The following is a 17,185-nucleotide window of genomic DNA, read 5'->3' on the forward strand; positions in this document are numbered from 1 at the left end:
GAGAAGAGGTGGTATCTTGAGCTTTGCCAGAAGGATGGACCGTTGTAGAAGAAGTGGCCAATGACTGGAGGACGGAAGGAAGGAGAGAAGTATGGAAGTGGAGGTAGGTAATTCTTTAGGTTGAGGATTGGGAGATTGAGGTCTACCTTATGTCATGATTTTAAATTATTAATGAACTATGCAGTCATCTTTTTTAATGGGTGCAGGAATTGGGCATTTGTTCGGTAACTTAGGCTAGTTCTGAAGGTTTGAAATACCCTGTGATGGGAATGAGAAGGGATGCTGACCCACAGTACTGCCACATTGTGCAACCCCAGGGGCCCATTCATGTAATGATGGGAAGCATGAGAGTCTGCTGATCAATGAGGAGGAAATGGCTTCAAAATCAACTCAGATGGATTATTTGATATTGAATATCAAATATTTTTAGTGGCACTTAGATTTATATGTGAACACGTTGGCTTCAGCAGGGCTCAGGCTTTTTAAAAGGCTGGTTGGATTGATTCACAGTAGGAAATGTTCAAATAGAGTTGCTGAAGCCAGAGGAACAAGGGTTTAGTATCCTAGAAGACTAATTGGATTCATGAATCATGGAGTCAGGCAGACTGGTAAGAAAGTGGTCAAAGAATTGGGGGTGTTTCTAGTGTGAAAGAACAAGGGTTAGGGAGCACAAAAAAAAAAAAAAAAAAAAAAAAAAAAAAAAAAAAAAAAAAAAAAAAAAAAAAAGAATTGGTGACCTTATTCTTAAGCCTCAGAAGGTCCCTCCTCCCCTGCACCCCCACACGCATCCCCCATCCAACACAACCCACATCTAACCTCCTTGCTACCAGTGGGGCTCCCCATTCACAGCTCTGCAATGATGTGCTTAAAGAGAAACCTAGGGATTGTTAAGCAATATTACTGACTCATTTGAAATGCGTAATAGGACAGTCAACACAATATTATGTCAAACCTAACATTTGCTTTATTTTTTTTTCTTTCACACCCAGAAATATATCTAAATCCACCAAACAAAGAACCCAAGACTATGTACACAACAAAAACCCCCAAGGCTGCGTTTTCATAAATACTCAGTGCATGACTGCCACCTGGTGGCGGATGTATCCTTGTTTGAACGAATCTCCAAAGCAGCTATGCTGACAAGATCATTTAAAAAAACACAAGGGAACAAACACTGTTCTCTGCTGCTCATGGTGACTTCAGGGAAATTTAGGAGCAAGCCCATCTCCTCTGCTATAGATTTCCCTCAGACAAATTTCTGAAGAGATCACAGATGCAGTCAATGCCATATTTTTTAATCCTACAACTAAACCCTACTGCTTCTGAGCCAATTCACAAAACAAAGGAGCATTATCATTCTATTAATTTTAATACGCATTATTAATTAAAAAGGGTTTCCACAATAGTCTGTTCTCACCTTCCAGTTTCATTTGATCTAGTCATGATTTTTTCTAGTTATGCATGAAAAGGCATTTAGAAATGACAGCCTTACCAAAAGTGCACATTATATGAAAATCTGACTTCAATTAGAACCAGTAACTAAGTCCCCGCAGTTTCCAGCTGTCTCTTCACTTGTATCCTTAGAGAATTACATATCACATTAATTGGTATTCTGTCACATAAAAAGACACCAGCGATGATTAATTGCATCCTTGGTGCTTTTGAGTTCTGTCTTCTTCACTAGAGGGATTCAAATCACACCTCATTACCTTCCAGCAGGTACCCCTTTTGGTAACCCTCATAAAATCTCCTACCTTCCTGAACTTCTCCATTTGCTTGTAGAGGTCTGGATCAAGCTCCTGTGACACGTCCTTCATCCATAATAATGCCCCCCTGTATTCAGTCCGGCACTGCTCCATGCGGTTTACCGTCAGCCACGTGTCCGAGATGGCCCGATGCCGGAAAGTCTCCACTTCTTGGTGAAATCGACACAAAGGATTTCGCAAGGCCAACCTAGACCGAGGATAAAGCCACAATCTTGAAACTAAGCAAGCTAGAGATCTGAATCCTTGGCAACTTACCAATCTTAAACACATGAGCCTAGCACAGTGCCTGGAACATAGACGATGCTGTAGAAATGGTTGAATTATAACAAATGTAGGTGAAATGTTGAGCCCACCAGAGATGATTAGCCATGTGCTGATCTCTTAGATGACTGTTACTTAACTGTTCTATTTAAAAAACTTAGTATTTCCATCCGTATTGTTGGGGGTGGCCTAGTGCCTGGGCAAAGAACACTTGGAAGCTGGAACCAATCCTGTATTAATGGAGAAAGGTCAAGGAATAACCATTTCCCATGTCTACTCTTGGTCCCTTCCTGCCTGCTGCTCCTCTGAAGCTTGGCCCTTTGAGGAGGGATGGACCTGTGTGTGATTAGGGTCTCCACGGCCCGGCCATTCTGGGTTACTCTCCAAAGGCCTGGCATCTGCTGCTTGTTCCAATAGCCAAGGAGGAAGCACAGACAAGCATTTTCCATTGGTCTGGGGAGGGGAAGAAGTGCATGTACTGAGGGTTTACTGTGTCAGGCCCTTTTGGTAGGTTCTGTGATTTGATTCTTATGAAAAAAACAAAACTTAAGGATACTACACTAGAAATGAATGTATACATCACTTATTTAGCAAAAAAAAAAAATGCTTGATGCATATTAAACTTTGGATAAAATATTTATTTTGCAGGGGAAAAATACTGCCCCAACCAGTAATGTCAGATGAACCACACTCTTTAAAAAAGTCATCTGCATGAAGTTGCAGGGTGAAGGTTCAAAAAATAAAAACAAGATGAATATTTAAATTTAAATGTAAACTTGTCTAGGTGGAGAGAACAATGTTGTCAGTGAGCTGAAGTCAGCGTTTGGCTGTTCCATCGATGTCTACAGTGCCCTACCTGTGTATAGCACTACACAATTATGGATATAGCAATAAACTGTTTAAGAAAAAAATCCCTTTCACTATTTCCTTTAGTTCTCCTTTTGCCTATGAAGCACTGCTTTTAAATATTCAGCACTTTTTAAAAAACAGCTTGCTCACATCATCCTACCTAGGTGTTTCGAGTTGTTTTCAAAGACATATTGTTGTGCCATGAAGTAAGCCTGTGCTTTATCAGCACTGGGTTAAATTTAATACTCACCATTCATCAAATTGAATGAGCAGTTGTAGCAATGACTACCAAGTAAGTCAGTAAAACAAATGCTGATGTGAATGTTTATAAAATGGAAGCCCTCTACTGAAAGCGAGAAAGAGTTGCCCTAGCTGGTTTGACTCAGTGGAGATAGCATCAGCCTGTGGACTGAAGGGTCCTGGGTTCAATTCCAGTCAAGAGCACATGCCCGGGTTGTGGGCTCCATCCCCAGTTGGAGGTGTCAGGAGGCAGCCGATCAATGATTCTCTTTCATCATTGATGTTTCTCTCTCTCTCTCTCTCTCTCTCTCTCTCTCTCTCTCTCTCTCTCTCTCTCCCTCTCCCTTCCTCTCTGAAATCAATAAAAATGCATTTTTTAAAAAGGGAGAAAGAGTCCTCAGCTGCCCCCCTAAGGATCCCATTTATTCCTGGGCTCTTTTTTTTATCTCTTTCCTTGGATTTTGCCACTTTTCCTAAACTGGCTGAAAAAGAGTCTTGTGAATAAAATATTCTCGATTTCTTGGGCTGTTGGCAAGTTGGACCCAAACTTTTGAAGATGTAATGACATGATGATAGAGATTAAGATCTTGAAGAAGAGGAAAAGGCATATAAAAAAATCTCATTTCCCCCTGTAGCTTACTTCCTATAGAATCAGAAAGGTGAAAACCTCACTTGTGGTACCAGGGACTGTGTCCAGACCCAGGGAAAACTCAATAACTGGGACCATCAAGCTTCAGTGAAAGGCTGGCCCACGTTTTCATTCATAGCGGGAACAATTAACAAAGTGCCCAAAGATCAACTCCAAACGCATTTATCCTTGAGTAGGTAAAGGTGGAAATGACCCTGCCCAAATACTGCACAGAAGGGCTCAGATGAAATGGATATGGCACACCTAGACCTCGGAAAACTATGCTATGGATGTTTTTTTAAATGTATATATGGACATTAAAAAGGTGGTTAGTGTTATTTGATCAGAAAAATCAATTTGCTACACAATCAGTATGCAATACTATACAGAAATTGTATGGTATGATGCTGTTCATATTGAAAACAAATCCGGGCACATCCCAAATTATGCCCATTCAAGGCCTGAGACTTCAACTTCATGAGAGTCTTGTGTAATCCTCCGACTTCTCCATGTTCAGGAGGACTGGTTTGGATGCCCTGTGCCTGGTGAGCAGCTGAGTGCCATGAAGCCAGACCCCACCCCCCCTCCACCCGTAAACCGCCTTCCAAAATGCAAAGTTGTCAAACTGCATTCAATTATGGATACAGGCAGATTGCTAGTTTATAGTAGTGATGCTTTCGCGTGTCATTTGTATTGTTTTTGTTGATTTCTTTTACTGTTTTTATCTGTATCCAAAGGTTTGATTACATAAACTTAAGGTACAAAATGTGTGCTGTGTGAGATAATGCGGTATACATGTATGAAAGGGTATCACTGGATAGCCATATAAAATAACTATGTAAATATGGTAGCTTTTGTAGTAATATGTCCAGGGATTGTTTTGTTTCTCATCATTGGATATTCACTTTGGTATGCAGGTCTATATAAGAATCTTCCCACTGGAATTAGTAATAATTATATGATTAACATATAAGAATTTATGAAAGATTTTTCAAGAATCAAGCATCCTTGTCATGCTGGGGTAAGTATATGATAGAAAGTATCAAGAGGTTCAAAGTGGGTTGTCTCTTTTAAAATTTGACTTGTTTTTTAATTCTGTCCTTTTGGTTTTTCTCTGTTTTAAAATTTTTCTATAATGAATAAGTATTATTTTTATAAGGAAAAACAGTTATAATAAGATTAAAAGGTGCAATTTAAACCGGGGTAGAGGATTATAAGAAATGGTTATCATTAGGAAAATTGGCACTGCCCACAAGGTCAGGGTCCAAATGTCATTAGGAAGAACCAAAATGCCCAGGAGTGGGACCACTGAAAAACTGACCTGGTTGTCTCTTTCCTACCCTACCTTCCTTGGTTTCCATAGGAACACTTGTGTTAACAGGCCTGCTCCTGGCCCACAGGGAGAGAAAGCAGTAAGAAGAAATTAACAGGAGAAGAAAATGTTGGACAGTCTGAGTAAGTGACATTTTTGTAGCCTGAATATTTTTGGAAACTACCTCTAAGCCTTATTGAGGCATAATCATGCCTAATAGGAGTGAGTGACATTTTTGGAGGCTTGTCAGTTACTAGGGAAGGAGGAGGAGAGGAATGTCAATTTCTCAGACACAACCGTGCAACTGTATGCAGGGGTTCCTGCTTGTTTCACAAGGACCCTAAAAAGGAGTCGTGGATGTGCTAAAAAAAGAAGTCACTGACCTAGCACCATTTCCTCTGCACCAGAGCTTCTCAAACCTGAAGGTGCCTGGAAGTCAACCGGGGATCTCACTGAAATGCAGATCTGGACTCAGCAGTTCTGCGATGGGGCCTAGATTCTGCATTTCCAACACCCGCCCAGGTGGAACTGCTGATAGTGCTGGCCAGGGTCTGAGCAGAATGGTTCAGGGCGCCTTGAACAATACTGATCTGAGTTAATTGGTCCAGGGAGAGCAGAGAAGGAACCCTTCCACCTGGTCTCATTAGGCTCCTGCTTTGATCAGCTGCTGGAAGGGGACCAGACTGAGTGCTAAGAGCAATGCTCAAGGTCAAATACGAGCCTAGGACAGCACTCAGTGATTGACGTATAAAATGCCCCCTAAAGACCAGAAGAGATATGAAAAAGAATTTTAAAAAATGATTAATAGGGAGTAGAAAAATCATATCTGTTATCTTCATCAGAGAATAAATACAGACTAACCACTGAGAACAGAATAGCCTGTCAGCCTCAGGCAGGAGCCTTCTAAAGAACATTGGGAGATTCCCCTTTGTAAGTGGGTCCCACATTCTCAGCAGATCCCCCAATAGAGCCCCAAGGAAGGCCACACACCTTTGCTGGGAAGAAAAGCAGAGGGCCTTTCCTGTCGCTTGCATCATTTTTCCTGCTCTGGTTTTATCTTGGAAGCCCTGGGATCGGAGAAATTTTCCCAGTTCGTTTTCTTCTTGAGACAAGACTGGTGAAGAAAAGACCAAAAGGCGCCATGAACAATGAGCATTTCTATTACAGAGCGAAGGACAGAGACCAACCCCAAGGTCCTCTCTCCGCCAGCGTCCAAGATGAGATGAAATGAAATCCAAGTGACAGGTTACAAGGTAAGCTCCCCACCCCCTCCATTTAACTTTTGTGCTGTTCTTCCATTTACAAAAAACGAGGGATCAAATTCACTTGAGTACATCTGTCAGTGCATTTGGTGCCCTGTAATCGGAACCAGAAAATGACCTCTGTCCTGAAAAGCGAGCCGATAATGTGCTGTTTGGAGCTGAAATGAAAAAGTTAAGTTTGTGGGGTATGACTGTGGGAATCTTCGGTGGCTGCCTACAATGGAGGGTCAGTTTCCTTCTGCTTTTCTCTCCTGCTGACTCTTTGATCTCTGCTTTCTGAGTTAGCAATTCAAATACTTTATCTGTGACCCAGGTTTTTGGTTGGTGGTGGGGATGAGGAGCGAGGGTGGGTAGGTTGATGACTTGGTGAATTTTTTAAATGCAGAGCTAGAATAAAAATCTGACCCAGTTATGCCTAATCTTGGTCTTATTTTTTTTCAGTTGATGTATAATTGACATACATTAGATTCGTTTCAGATATACAACATAATGATTCAATATTTATATTGGTCCTTATATTTAAAGGTAACCTCAGATGACACTATTGGGTGAGCTAGTGACTGGCACAAGCTTTTCTATAGATTGATTTGGCAGTAAATATAAATGTCTCTTTTGACATTGCACTTCTGTTAGGAGCACATCCTAACGAAGTGGTAAAATGAGCACAAAGATGTATATACAAAGATAATCACAGCATCGTGATTTATAATAGCAGAACACTCTTTTTCCCTATCGTGGGGATAGTTGAATCAAACACAGTGCACCCAACCAGTGACCAGTGAGCCCTTATGCAGCCACTGGTCCCGAATACACACTCACCACCAGCTGAGCAAGGAGTGACACTGAGCTCCCTGGAGAGCACTGTGCCTAAACACAGCATTTGCTATGGACAGCCTCTGAACACGACCACTCTTATTTCACATTTCTGGATTGATGCTTTTACACATCATGTGCCTCTAAAACTACTTTTTAAATACTGCCTGAATTCCGGTCCGTTTTCATGAACCATCCCGATTTCTTTGAGAATGCCCCGTGTCTGACACAACCTCTCCAAGAATGGCTACAGAATGTTAGCCCAGAACCACAAATCCAAAGGTGAAGGTCAAATGCTCTATTCTCCCTTATTAATTTGTGACTGTGGTTTGCTGGAGACATTCCAGAGGAGGAAGAGGCTTTTAGAATCCATTCTTCCTGAGAGATGAATGACTACCTCCTTCCTCTTCTGCCTCTCAAAATCAAGTTCATGGTCAAAGTCCAGCTCAACGGCTACATCCTCCGTGAAGTGGTTGATCCCTTTTTCTCTGTCAGCAATGTCCTCTCAGCATCTGGTATCAGAGTGTTTGTAGGTGTCTATTTCCCATGAGAATCTAAGATTTCTCAGGACAGAACCTCATCAAAACTATGGCTTTCCCAGGAAAATGCTTTAATTGGGGAAACTGGATTAACTATACTTTCCCCCTTGTTATCCCTGTACTTTGTTTCACTTTAAATGCTTATCTGATATTTATGCCATGGTTCTATGTAGCTTTAAAAAATTCCTATAATTATAAGAAGGGTTGTTTTTTTAAAATGTGTTTTCCTTTATTGATTTTTAGAGAAAGAGGAAGGGAGAGGGATAGAGATATAGAAACATCGATGAGAGAGAAACATCATCAACAGGCTGCCTCCTCTATGCCTTCCACTGGGGATCAAGCCCACAACCCTGGCATGTGCCCTAACCAGGACTTGAACCTCGACCTCTTGGTTCCTGGATCAATGCTCAACTACTGAGCCACACTGGCTGGGTGAAGTTTTGTTATTTTTTTTAAAATGCCTTTTATTCCTTCTTCTCTTCACTTACTAATGTAAGACTCACTCAGTTCCACAATGAAACTTTCCCTGTGGGGAGGAATTTCACATTCGTGTTCATAATTGCATGAGGCTACTGTCACCTTTACCTTGAAGCCTCAAGTCACATACAAATGAACACACTTAGCTTAAGGCTAGGAAGAAACCAATTCACGGAACCTGGATGATTACATGGTTGGTGAAATGTACTCTTTCCTAAATAAGCCTAAGTAGGTAAAAGCATTTGAAAAATCACTTTTTGTTACTTGGTGCACTTGAGGCTTGACCCTGGGGCGGCAGACAGTTTCCAATTTGAGAGCTAGACTCTAATTGGCAGTGTTGCTCAGAGGGCGGTGGAAAGAGTTTGAGCTGCATCAGGCTCCAGGTTGATTACTTAGTGATGGCCATCATTTTCTGAGAAGAGATGTTCATTCCTTAACGCTAATTTAAAAAATACTGCAGTTAACTTATAGACATTTACACTTCTTCTAAGGTAAGACATAACTCAAAAGTTTGTAAGTTCTCATTTTCCTAGGGTTTAAAAATTCAGAGACAAATAAAAACCTATTTATATTTAATTGCTAATTAGATTTTCAGACGTGCCCTAAAAAGGCAACTAAAGAACTATAAAAGCAATTAGCTTGGCAGCATGAATTCACGCAGCACAGAGTGAATTAATTTATGGATGGTCTTAGAGAAATGAACAAGGCACACAAGGTACCTGCTCAGAGGAAGCTTACGTTCAAGCAGCAGGAGATGGAAAACAAAAAAATACGGAATCGCAAACTCAGTGCCAGAGAGAGTGAGAGAGATTTGTGGCTGCTTTGTGGTGGTAAGAAGGTATCTCTGGGCAGGTGACCATGAAGTTGTCCTCTGAATGACAAGAAGGGGCCACTCTTGAGAGAATTAGGGCAGGGACCCTTCCCATAGAGGAAACAGTAACTGCAAAAGGCCTCAGGTCACCTGGTGGGTAAGGAGAAAGGTGGCTGGAGGGACGGGTGGGGCCGATCACGAAGGAATTTACAAGCCAGGGTATGGCAGTTTGGATCTTATTGTAAGCACGACTGGAGGCTTTTCTGCAGAGAAGCAATGTGTTCCAGTGTACATTTTTGTAAGAGTTTTAATTGTAATTTTAGGCTCATAGCAAAACTGTCAGTGGAATACAGAGTTCTTCTATACCCTTCGTCAGCATCCCCTAAAGTTAGCATCTTACATGACACCATGGCTCAATGATCACAAGTAGAAAACGGACACTGGTGCAATACTAGTGACCAGACCACAACCTTATTGGAATTTTACTAGTTTTCCCATTAATGTCACGTTTCTGTTCCGGGACCTGATCCAGGATCCCCCACAACATTGAGCTGTCGTCTCCCCAGCCTCCTTCCATCTGGGATAGTTCTCGGGCTTTCTCTTCTTTCACGACCTTGATGCCCTTTAAGAGACCTTGTCAGGTATTCTATAGGATTTACCTCAATGTGGGTTTGTCTGATTTCTCAGGATGAGAATGGGGTTATGGATTTGGGGGAAAGAAACCACACAGGTGGAGTGCATGGTATGATATCACCACACATCTCACTGGTTATGTTCACCTGGATCCCTTTTGTGGATGCTGTTGACTGGGTTTCTCTACTGTAAAATTATTTTTTCCCTTTTGTAATTACTAAAAATCTTGGGGGGTAGGGGAAAGGGAAATACACGAGACTATGCAAATCTCCAGTTTCTCCTCAAACTTCCATTCATGAATTATAACATCTTTCAGTGCAGCCTAACCGCCCTGATTCTTACTGTGGTGTTTGCCTACTGAGGATTTTGTGGCTTCCTCGTTCTTTCCATATTTATTAATTGGAGTTATTTCATATGGAGGAGCTGTCACTCCTCCTTGTTTGTTTATTTCCATATAGATTTTATGAATCTTTATTTCACTTTACAGGCTATAATCCAACACAGTCCATTTATTTTGTTGCTCAGATTGTCCCAGCTTTGACCACTGAGGGCTCCGGGAGCCGACCTATTGCTCTGTGATTGCAGTGGAGGCAGTGGGCTGGAGGAGGCACGAATGGAGGCAGGGAAACCAGGTAGGAAGCTGATGCAGCAAATCGAGAGAGTGATGGTGTGGGCTGACCTGAGACAGAGGCAATGAAGATGGCGAGAAGGAGAACCTGAAGCAGCGGTTCTCAACCTGTGGGTCGCATCCCCTTTGGGGGTCGAACGACCCTTTCACAGGGGTCGCCTAAGACCATCGGAAAACACATATGTAATTACATATTGTTTTGTGATTAATCACTATGCTTTAATTAGGTTCAATTTGTAACAATGAAATTGGGGGTCACCACAACACGAGGAACTGTATTAAAGGGTTGTGGCATTAGGAAGTTTGAGAACCACTGAGTCCTGAAGGGTGTTCAGGTGGCCAATGGACCTGTCACTGAGACGGACGGAATGTGGACGTGGTGGAGGTGTGTGTCCTGTGCCTTGTTTTCCTGCTCAAGACGACGGCATCACAGCCCCGGAGAAACCTTCGCTCCAACTCAGTAAGCAGTAGCATAGACAATTTACAGAATTCTGCCTCTGAGTCCTAGGACTTTGTACTTATCCCCAAACTGTCTTAATAGAAGGTTACTAATAAAGGAAAACGACCAATTGTTAATTCATGACTACTGGAAAGGTGTCTGACAGCAGTTAAAAACAGGAAAACTTCCCAGTTAGTCTCGTATAGAAACTGTACGATTAAATCACCCACAAATGGAAATATAAAAACATACTAGTCTACAACTTGATATTCAGCATTTCAGAGATAACATTGTTGGTAATGATTTTAGGACGGGATGGCCATAGGAAAGTCTTGTTCCCTAGTAACCCAACAACCAATAAAACAATGTTGACCAGGAAGCGCTGTCAATAGAACACTGTCAATGCATTACCTGTATGTGCCTTCTCCCTCCATTTGGTCATTTCAAAACCAACAAGATTAGAAATAAGAGAGCCAAGGCAATTTAAAAAAACCAAATTTTAAAAATGGCAAGATATAAGCACTGACAAAACTTGTTTATAATTAGAAAAAGAAATGGCATATATTTAATTATGGGAGACCCAATATAAAATTCTCCTATTACGGTACTTGCATTGAAAGGTAAACTGCCTATGTAAAGGATTTCTGATAAAATTATTAAAGGCCTCCTCCCCACCACTTAGAGAGCAAAGACAAACACTCCTAACCAGCAGTTTCTTTGTCTTACTTCCTAAGCACATGCAGTGATACAGTAAAGCAAAACATCCTATTTTTTTTACTAATAGATCAATATTCGTACTTATGGTATACTTACAACATATTCTCTTTTGATAGAGTACAATTGCTTTAGACAGGTCCAAACAGGTTCTCTGAATTGAGTGAAACAGCTGTAATAAAAATACAAACAAAATGCGAAATAAAACAGAGAGCAGTGAAATAAAAAATAATCACACTCAAGACAACCTAGTGTTTGATTTGCCCACTAAAAACAAGATCATGTGACCAAGTGTGCTTGGTGGCATGTGGCGGACTGTACAGAAACTGTGATCAAAGCCTTCCAGTATGCTCCTAGTGTCTGTATATATTTATTCATCATCTCCGCAATCTAAATTAAGATCTGCAGAACGATTTCCTCCAGACAATTGAAATAATAGCTGAAAAACAGAAATCCTAAGTGAAGGGCCCAATTAGATGACTTGGTAAACCAGAGACCCAATTTTCATTCATAATCCAATTTATTTCTTTTACCACTTGCGGTCTTTTTTAAAAATGGAGAATCTGTCAAATAAACATTGTATTTAAAACATGAGAGTAACTTAGTCGGTGATCCTAATGTCCTCTGTGGCATGCTCAAACAACTCCATAAAAAGCCAAGAGAAATCAATCAGCTGAGTGTTGTGTCTGTTGAGAAGACCTCTGGTGACATGGAGTTTGCCTAGCAGCCCCATCACTCCTGATTGTCCCAATGATTTCATAAAACACACGGAGAAGAGACGGAATGCTATGCTATAGCCATCACAGAGGAAGTGAAGGGAAAAGCAGGTGGGCTGTACTTTTAACTCATGGTGACCTGGTCTTTGCTTCGGAAACGGAGACAGCTCAGGAGAAGATAGAAGAGATACTTCCCACTTTCTCCACCAACCCAGAGGCCAGGGCTGGTCTCAATGAGAACGCCTGGCAGACAACAGGCAGGCTTTCCCGCTCTCCCTCTGAGCTTACTGCCCTGGTGATGCAGCAATTATGTCCTGGTACTAGAAAAGCCCTTCCCTGTTTTAGTCAAAACTGATGATCTGCTTCATAATATATACAACCACATTAATAAAAATGAAGGCATACATATGAGCTTATGCCTTACTATGATAAAACTTGGACACAGTATAAATTTTACTAAATCTCATTTCATTATAAGGCATCCACTACCTGTGTAGAAAAGAAAAACAACAACACTTTACGCTCAAACAAAATAGAAAATCAGCAGTCTGAATTCTGTGCCTTAACAAATGCTTGATATCAGTATTCTGGGCCACCAACCAGCAACACATACCAACTCTCAAATACGGGAGCGAGGAAATTCCAAAAGTACGTTCAGGATCTGATCTGTTGTCACTGTTCACGTTTTAAAAACTGCATATAAATTAAATGCGGTAAAATGCACGCCTCTGCAGTGTTAGTTCTGTGCGCCTGACAACTGTACACACTCCAGTAACCACGCCCAGCGAAAGAGGAGAAACATTTCCGCCGTCTGGTCGGTCTCCTCTGCAGTGTCCCCCCTGAAAGACTTCCGTCAGGTTAGTGTTGCTTGTTCTTGTACTTAGAGCTATTTTTGAGAAGATGGTTTTACTAACAAGCAATTTTGACAAATATTGGAACTTAGTGCAACACTTCTACATTAACTTCCCGACAGACTGGAATGCAATCTGACCATGATTTTGGCTTGGCACACAGCTTTCTTGTTTTTAGGCTTGCCCTATATGGGTAACAGTGTAGGAACACATCAACATGGTTTGCAGTTTTCATATGGTTTATTGGTGGTTGATGGAATCCAGTCTCTCTATAAACATCAACGCCAGTGTTAACATTTCTGCAACAGAAACCTCTATCATGTGTCAAATTATTAGTCACAGCTAAGTGCTTTGGACACTCTAACCATCGGACAGCAGCTATTTTTATAAGTATAGTTGGTTGTGTAAAAATGCCCCTGCAAGAGTCTAAATATAAAATTGTTGTGCTGTGTTTAATGTACAAAGGATTAACACAGTAAAATCCTTTCTGAATGAGGCTTGTATTTACTAGGATGTTAAGTAGAGAAACATAAAGCTATACAATCTGAAAAGCATTAGCAACTTATAATCATTTCAACTGTATTCAAAATACTAAAATCAGAACAGTACCTGGTGGTACTTTTCTCCATTGGCGCAATCTCCATTAGAACATCCCTGTCAAACCCAGCTTCTATTTTGAACAATTCCAATGACAGAGGGAGGGTCGGGAACTAATATTAATTGCATCAACATGTACACTTATTCCGCCAATGGTTCCTGAATGTGTACTGTGTGACTGGCTGAGGGTGCAGTGGTGACTAAGGCAGACATGGAATTTGACCTCCTACTGGAGGAAGAATAGGCAAACCAACCAACATCTGAGATAATTTCATGAGAGATGAGTACTACGCATACTGGCCTGGGTCTGGTTCTACCCTCAGATGCATAGAATGAATTATCCCTCTTCCACATGACAGACCTTCCTATATAGTTGACAACTAACCTATCTCCCCTTAAACCTCTCTCTGTTCTAATACAACCACGACTTCCACCATCTTGGCCACCCTTCTCACCAAGCTTTCTGAAATCTTGAGCTGTGTTAGTCCCATTAACTGTTGAGCAAATTAACTTAGTTTACACATTAAATGTGGAGATCACTTTGAAGTCTTTCAGGTCACGCAACATATTTTCCCTCTCAGTGGCCTATCGTTCACGGAAGTAAACTTTTTAAATTTTAATCTAAACTACTGGCAGAATGTCTAAGAAGACAGGGAGTTAGTGGGTCTTCTACCAGTTATATTGGTATTCCAGGATCAACCAGATATGAAGTCAGTGTACTGTATTATTAACTAGTCTAACTAAATTTCTGCTTTGTGAATTCACTCTAGAATTTTCCAGGGTAGGACACCAAGCCTACTAGACTCTGCTTTACAGAACCAGTTATTCATCCTTTTTTTTTTTTTTAAAAAAAATTATTTTAGAGAAAGAGGAAGGGAGAGAGGGAGGGAGGGAGGGAGGGAGGGAGGGAGGGAGGGAGGGAGGGAGAGAGAGAGAGAGAGAGAGAGAGAGAGAGAGAGAGAGAGAAAGGAGAGGGAGCGGGAGAACATTGATTGGCTGCCTCCCATATGCACCGACCAGGGATCGAACCCTCAACATTTCAGTGCACAGGACGATGCTCCAACCAACTAAGCCACACTGGCCAGGACCCTTTTTTCTTTTTCAAGATGTAAATATTGGCCCTAACCGGTTTGGCTCAGTGGACAGAGCATCGGCCTGCAGACTGAAGGGTCCCAGGTTTGACTATGGATGTTTCTAACGCTCTATCCCTCTCCCTTCCTCTCTATAAAAAAATCAATAAAATACATTTTAAAATGTAAATATTTGCCAGACCCCTGGGGTTGATATCACTGGCAGTGGTTCTTTAATTGCATTAATGTTTTTCAACAAACATTTACTGAGAATTTACCACATTCCATGCATTCCAACGAAGTGTAAAAAAACCCTATAAATCAACAGAGGCATATGGATAGTTACACGAGAATCTGTAGGTGTTTGTTTGTTTAAATAGGCTGGGATTGGATTGATCCCAGATTTTCCTCATGAACGAGTTGTTTGCAATAGATTTTCAAATATAAGCACACCTATGCTTGCCCAGGTGAGTCACTCTAGAACCCTGACGGAAGCAGGACGGCTGTGCTGGGGCAGAGAGAAACAGTGCTCACCTCCAGCTTGGCATCCAGGTCTGCGTCAGAGGCCACAACATGTTCATCCTCCTTCTTCCCCGTGGCTTTAATAAAGGCCTGTTTCGTCTCCCAGTACTTCTGCTGCATCTTATTTACCACGGACTTGTCCTGAGCATACCGATCCTGCAAGTCCCAGGGGTAACTGCTAAAAACATTCAAAGAGCTATTTTACTCATGACGTTCATAATGACTGAGATAGTTTAGTGTGAACGAACTCACCTAAACATTAAACTATACACTTACAGCATTCATAAACATATAAATACTTTCCTTTATGATTATTACACCAAAAATGTCAATCAACTCTGACTCCAAAAGCTTAAAAGTTAGTGAAGAAATGAAATAACTTTTGCAGGAAATTTTAGAAACTGAACCTCCACCACTGAGTGTAGATATCGGCAGGCAGGACACACCCCTGGTAGAAAGTGAGGCCAAGCCAGGCAGGGTGACTGGCTCAAGTCGATCCTGAGTCAGAGATAAAGCCAGACACCAATGTTCTCTCCACTCCAGCAGAACGGCCTACACTGAAGTGATGGCAGGAAAGCAGAGATAAGGCGCTGAAAAATAGCGTGCTTACCATCTGTCACAGAGGTGCCTAAAATAGTCAAACTCAACTCAGACAGTAGAATGGTGGCTACCAGGGGCTGGATGGGGTGAGAGGGGAATGGGAAATTGCTAGTCAATGGTCATAAAGTTTCAATTATGTCAGATGAATAAATTCTAGAGATGCAACTTTGCACCCAGAGTTAACAACACTGCATTGTACACTTAAAATATTATTAAGAGGGTATATCTCTTACCAAAGTCAAATAAAATTTAAGAATATTAAAAAAATTACAGATTTCTGATATTAAAACTGTAGTTTATTAAATATAAATGCTTAAAATACATTACATTCTTCTGGGAAAATATAGTGAAGATCAAATAAAAAAGAAATTAGAAAAAAAATTAAGAAAAAAATGGAATTCTGTAAAAGTGACCAGAGTACCTCAAATATTAACAGGAAGTTTGCCATTGGTGCTGCATCCCTCCCCATGTCTACACCCGCCCCCTGTCTACAGTTCCTGCTCCAGAGGCTCACATAGGACCTCGATGTCGCTCCTATCCAGACATATTCTAACCCATGCTATTGCCACTCAAAATATGCCAGGCCTGTGTCCTAAAACATGAGCTGCAATATCAAAATACCTGCATCTCAAAACCTGATGACTTATAATCTCCTTCCAGATAACATTTACAATTTTCAATTCACAGGTTTATTCTTAAAACATCATAAGGGATTTCAGATGACGTTCTCAGCAAAGGTTATCTTTAGAGAGAGAAGTAGGATTGGAGGGACTTTCATGGTTTCTGCACTATTTAGAAGTTTTCTTATGAGCTTACATAATAGGAAATAGGATGAAAATATCTATAACATTTATGTAAAAGATAATCTCTCTATAGAGTGTGTATGTTAATAGATTGGAAGAATATAGCCCCACCCCCCAAACTATGGTTATTTCAGGGGAATGGAATTTTCAAGAATGGGGAATTGGGTAGACTTCTTTGTATGGTGTCCCCCCACCCCACCCCAAAAGGTCATGGATTAACAGTAAAAAGAATTTCATTTTGAAAAAAACCAAAGGGACTTTAGAGATCTAGTGAAAATGCCTCACTCCACCCTCAGTCATTTAACAAATGAGAAAACTTCAGTTTTCAAAGGTTAAGAATCTTGTCTGTAGTCTCACAGGATTAAAATCCAGGCCCCTGAATCCCAGTCCAGTGATCATTCCAACAGTCTCTGCAGCCCTTGTAATTCAGTGGCAAGCAGAGAACTGGCTGAGTGAGTGGGAGAAAGCCTTTGGGGAAGGCCCACTTCTTGGGGCTCTGCTGTCTCTTATACAAGTGACTACCTACTTCCCTGAGCCCAGAGCCCGCTGCCTCGGTGTGACAGCCATCAGGAGGGTCACAGGACAAAACCATCAACCCTTGTCTTAATGAGGTAGATGGAGTAATTTAAAAAAATCTGACATCACTTACTTAGA

At 41.2% G+C, this 17,185-nt stretch overlaps 1 protein-coding gene across 4 annotated transcripts in view; it reads right to left on the reverse strand.

Annotated features, from left to right (window-relative positions):
* Window positions 1–17,185, reverse strand: part of ICA1 (islet cell autoantigen 1) — a 113,537-nt gene that overhangs the window by 75,276 nt on the left and 21,076 nt on the right. For all 4 annotated transcript variants that reach the window (XM_081102172.1, XM_081102173.1, XM_081102175.1 and 1 more), the window contains 4 exons: window positions 15,141–15,306; window positions 11,472–11,544; window positions 6,047–6,170; window positions 1,755–1,953 (listed from right to left, as the gene is read on the reverse strand). In XM_081102172.1, coding sequence (XP_080958298.1) covers window positions 1,755–1,953; window positions 6,047–6,170; window positions 11,472–11,544; window positions 15,141–15,306 — 562 coding nt within the window. The remainder of the gene's footprint in view (window positions 1–1,754; window positions 1,954–6,046; window positions 6,171–11,471; window positions 11,545–15,140; window positions 15,307–17,185) is intronic.

This window comes from Myotis nattereri (assembly GCF_964212035.1).
Source record: "Myotis nattereri genome assembly, chromosome: 11".
Taxonomy (NCBI): Eukaryota; Metazoa; Chordata; class Mammalia; order Chiroptera; family Vespertilionidae; genus Myotis; species Myotis nattereri.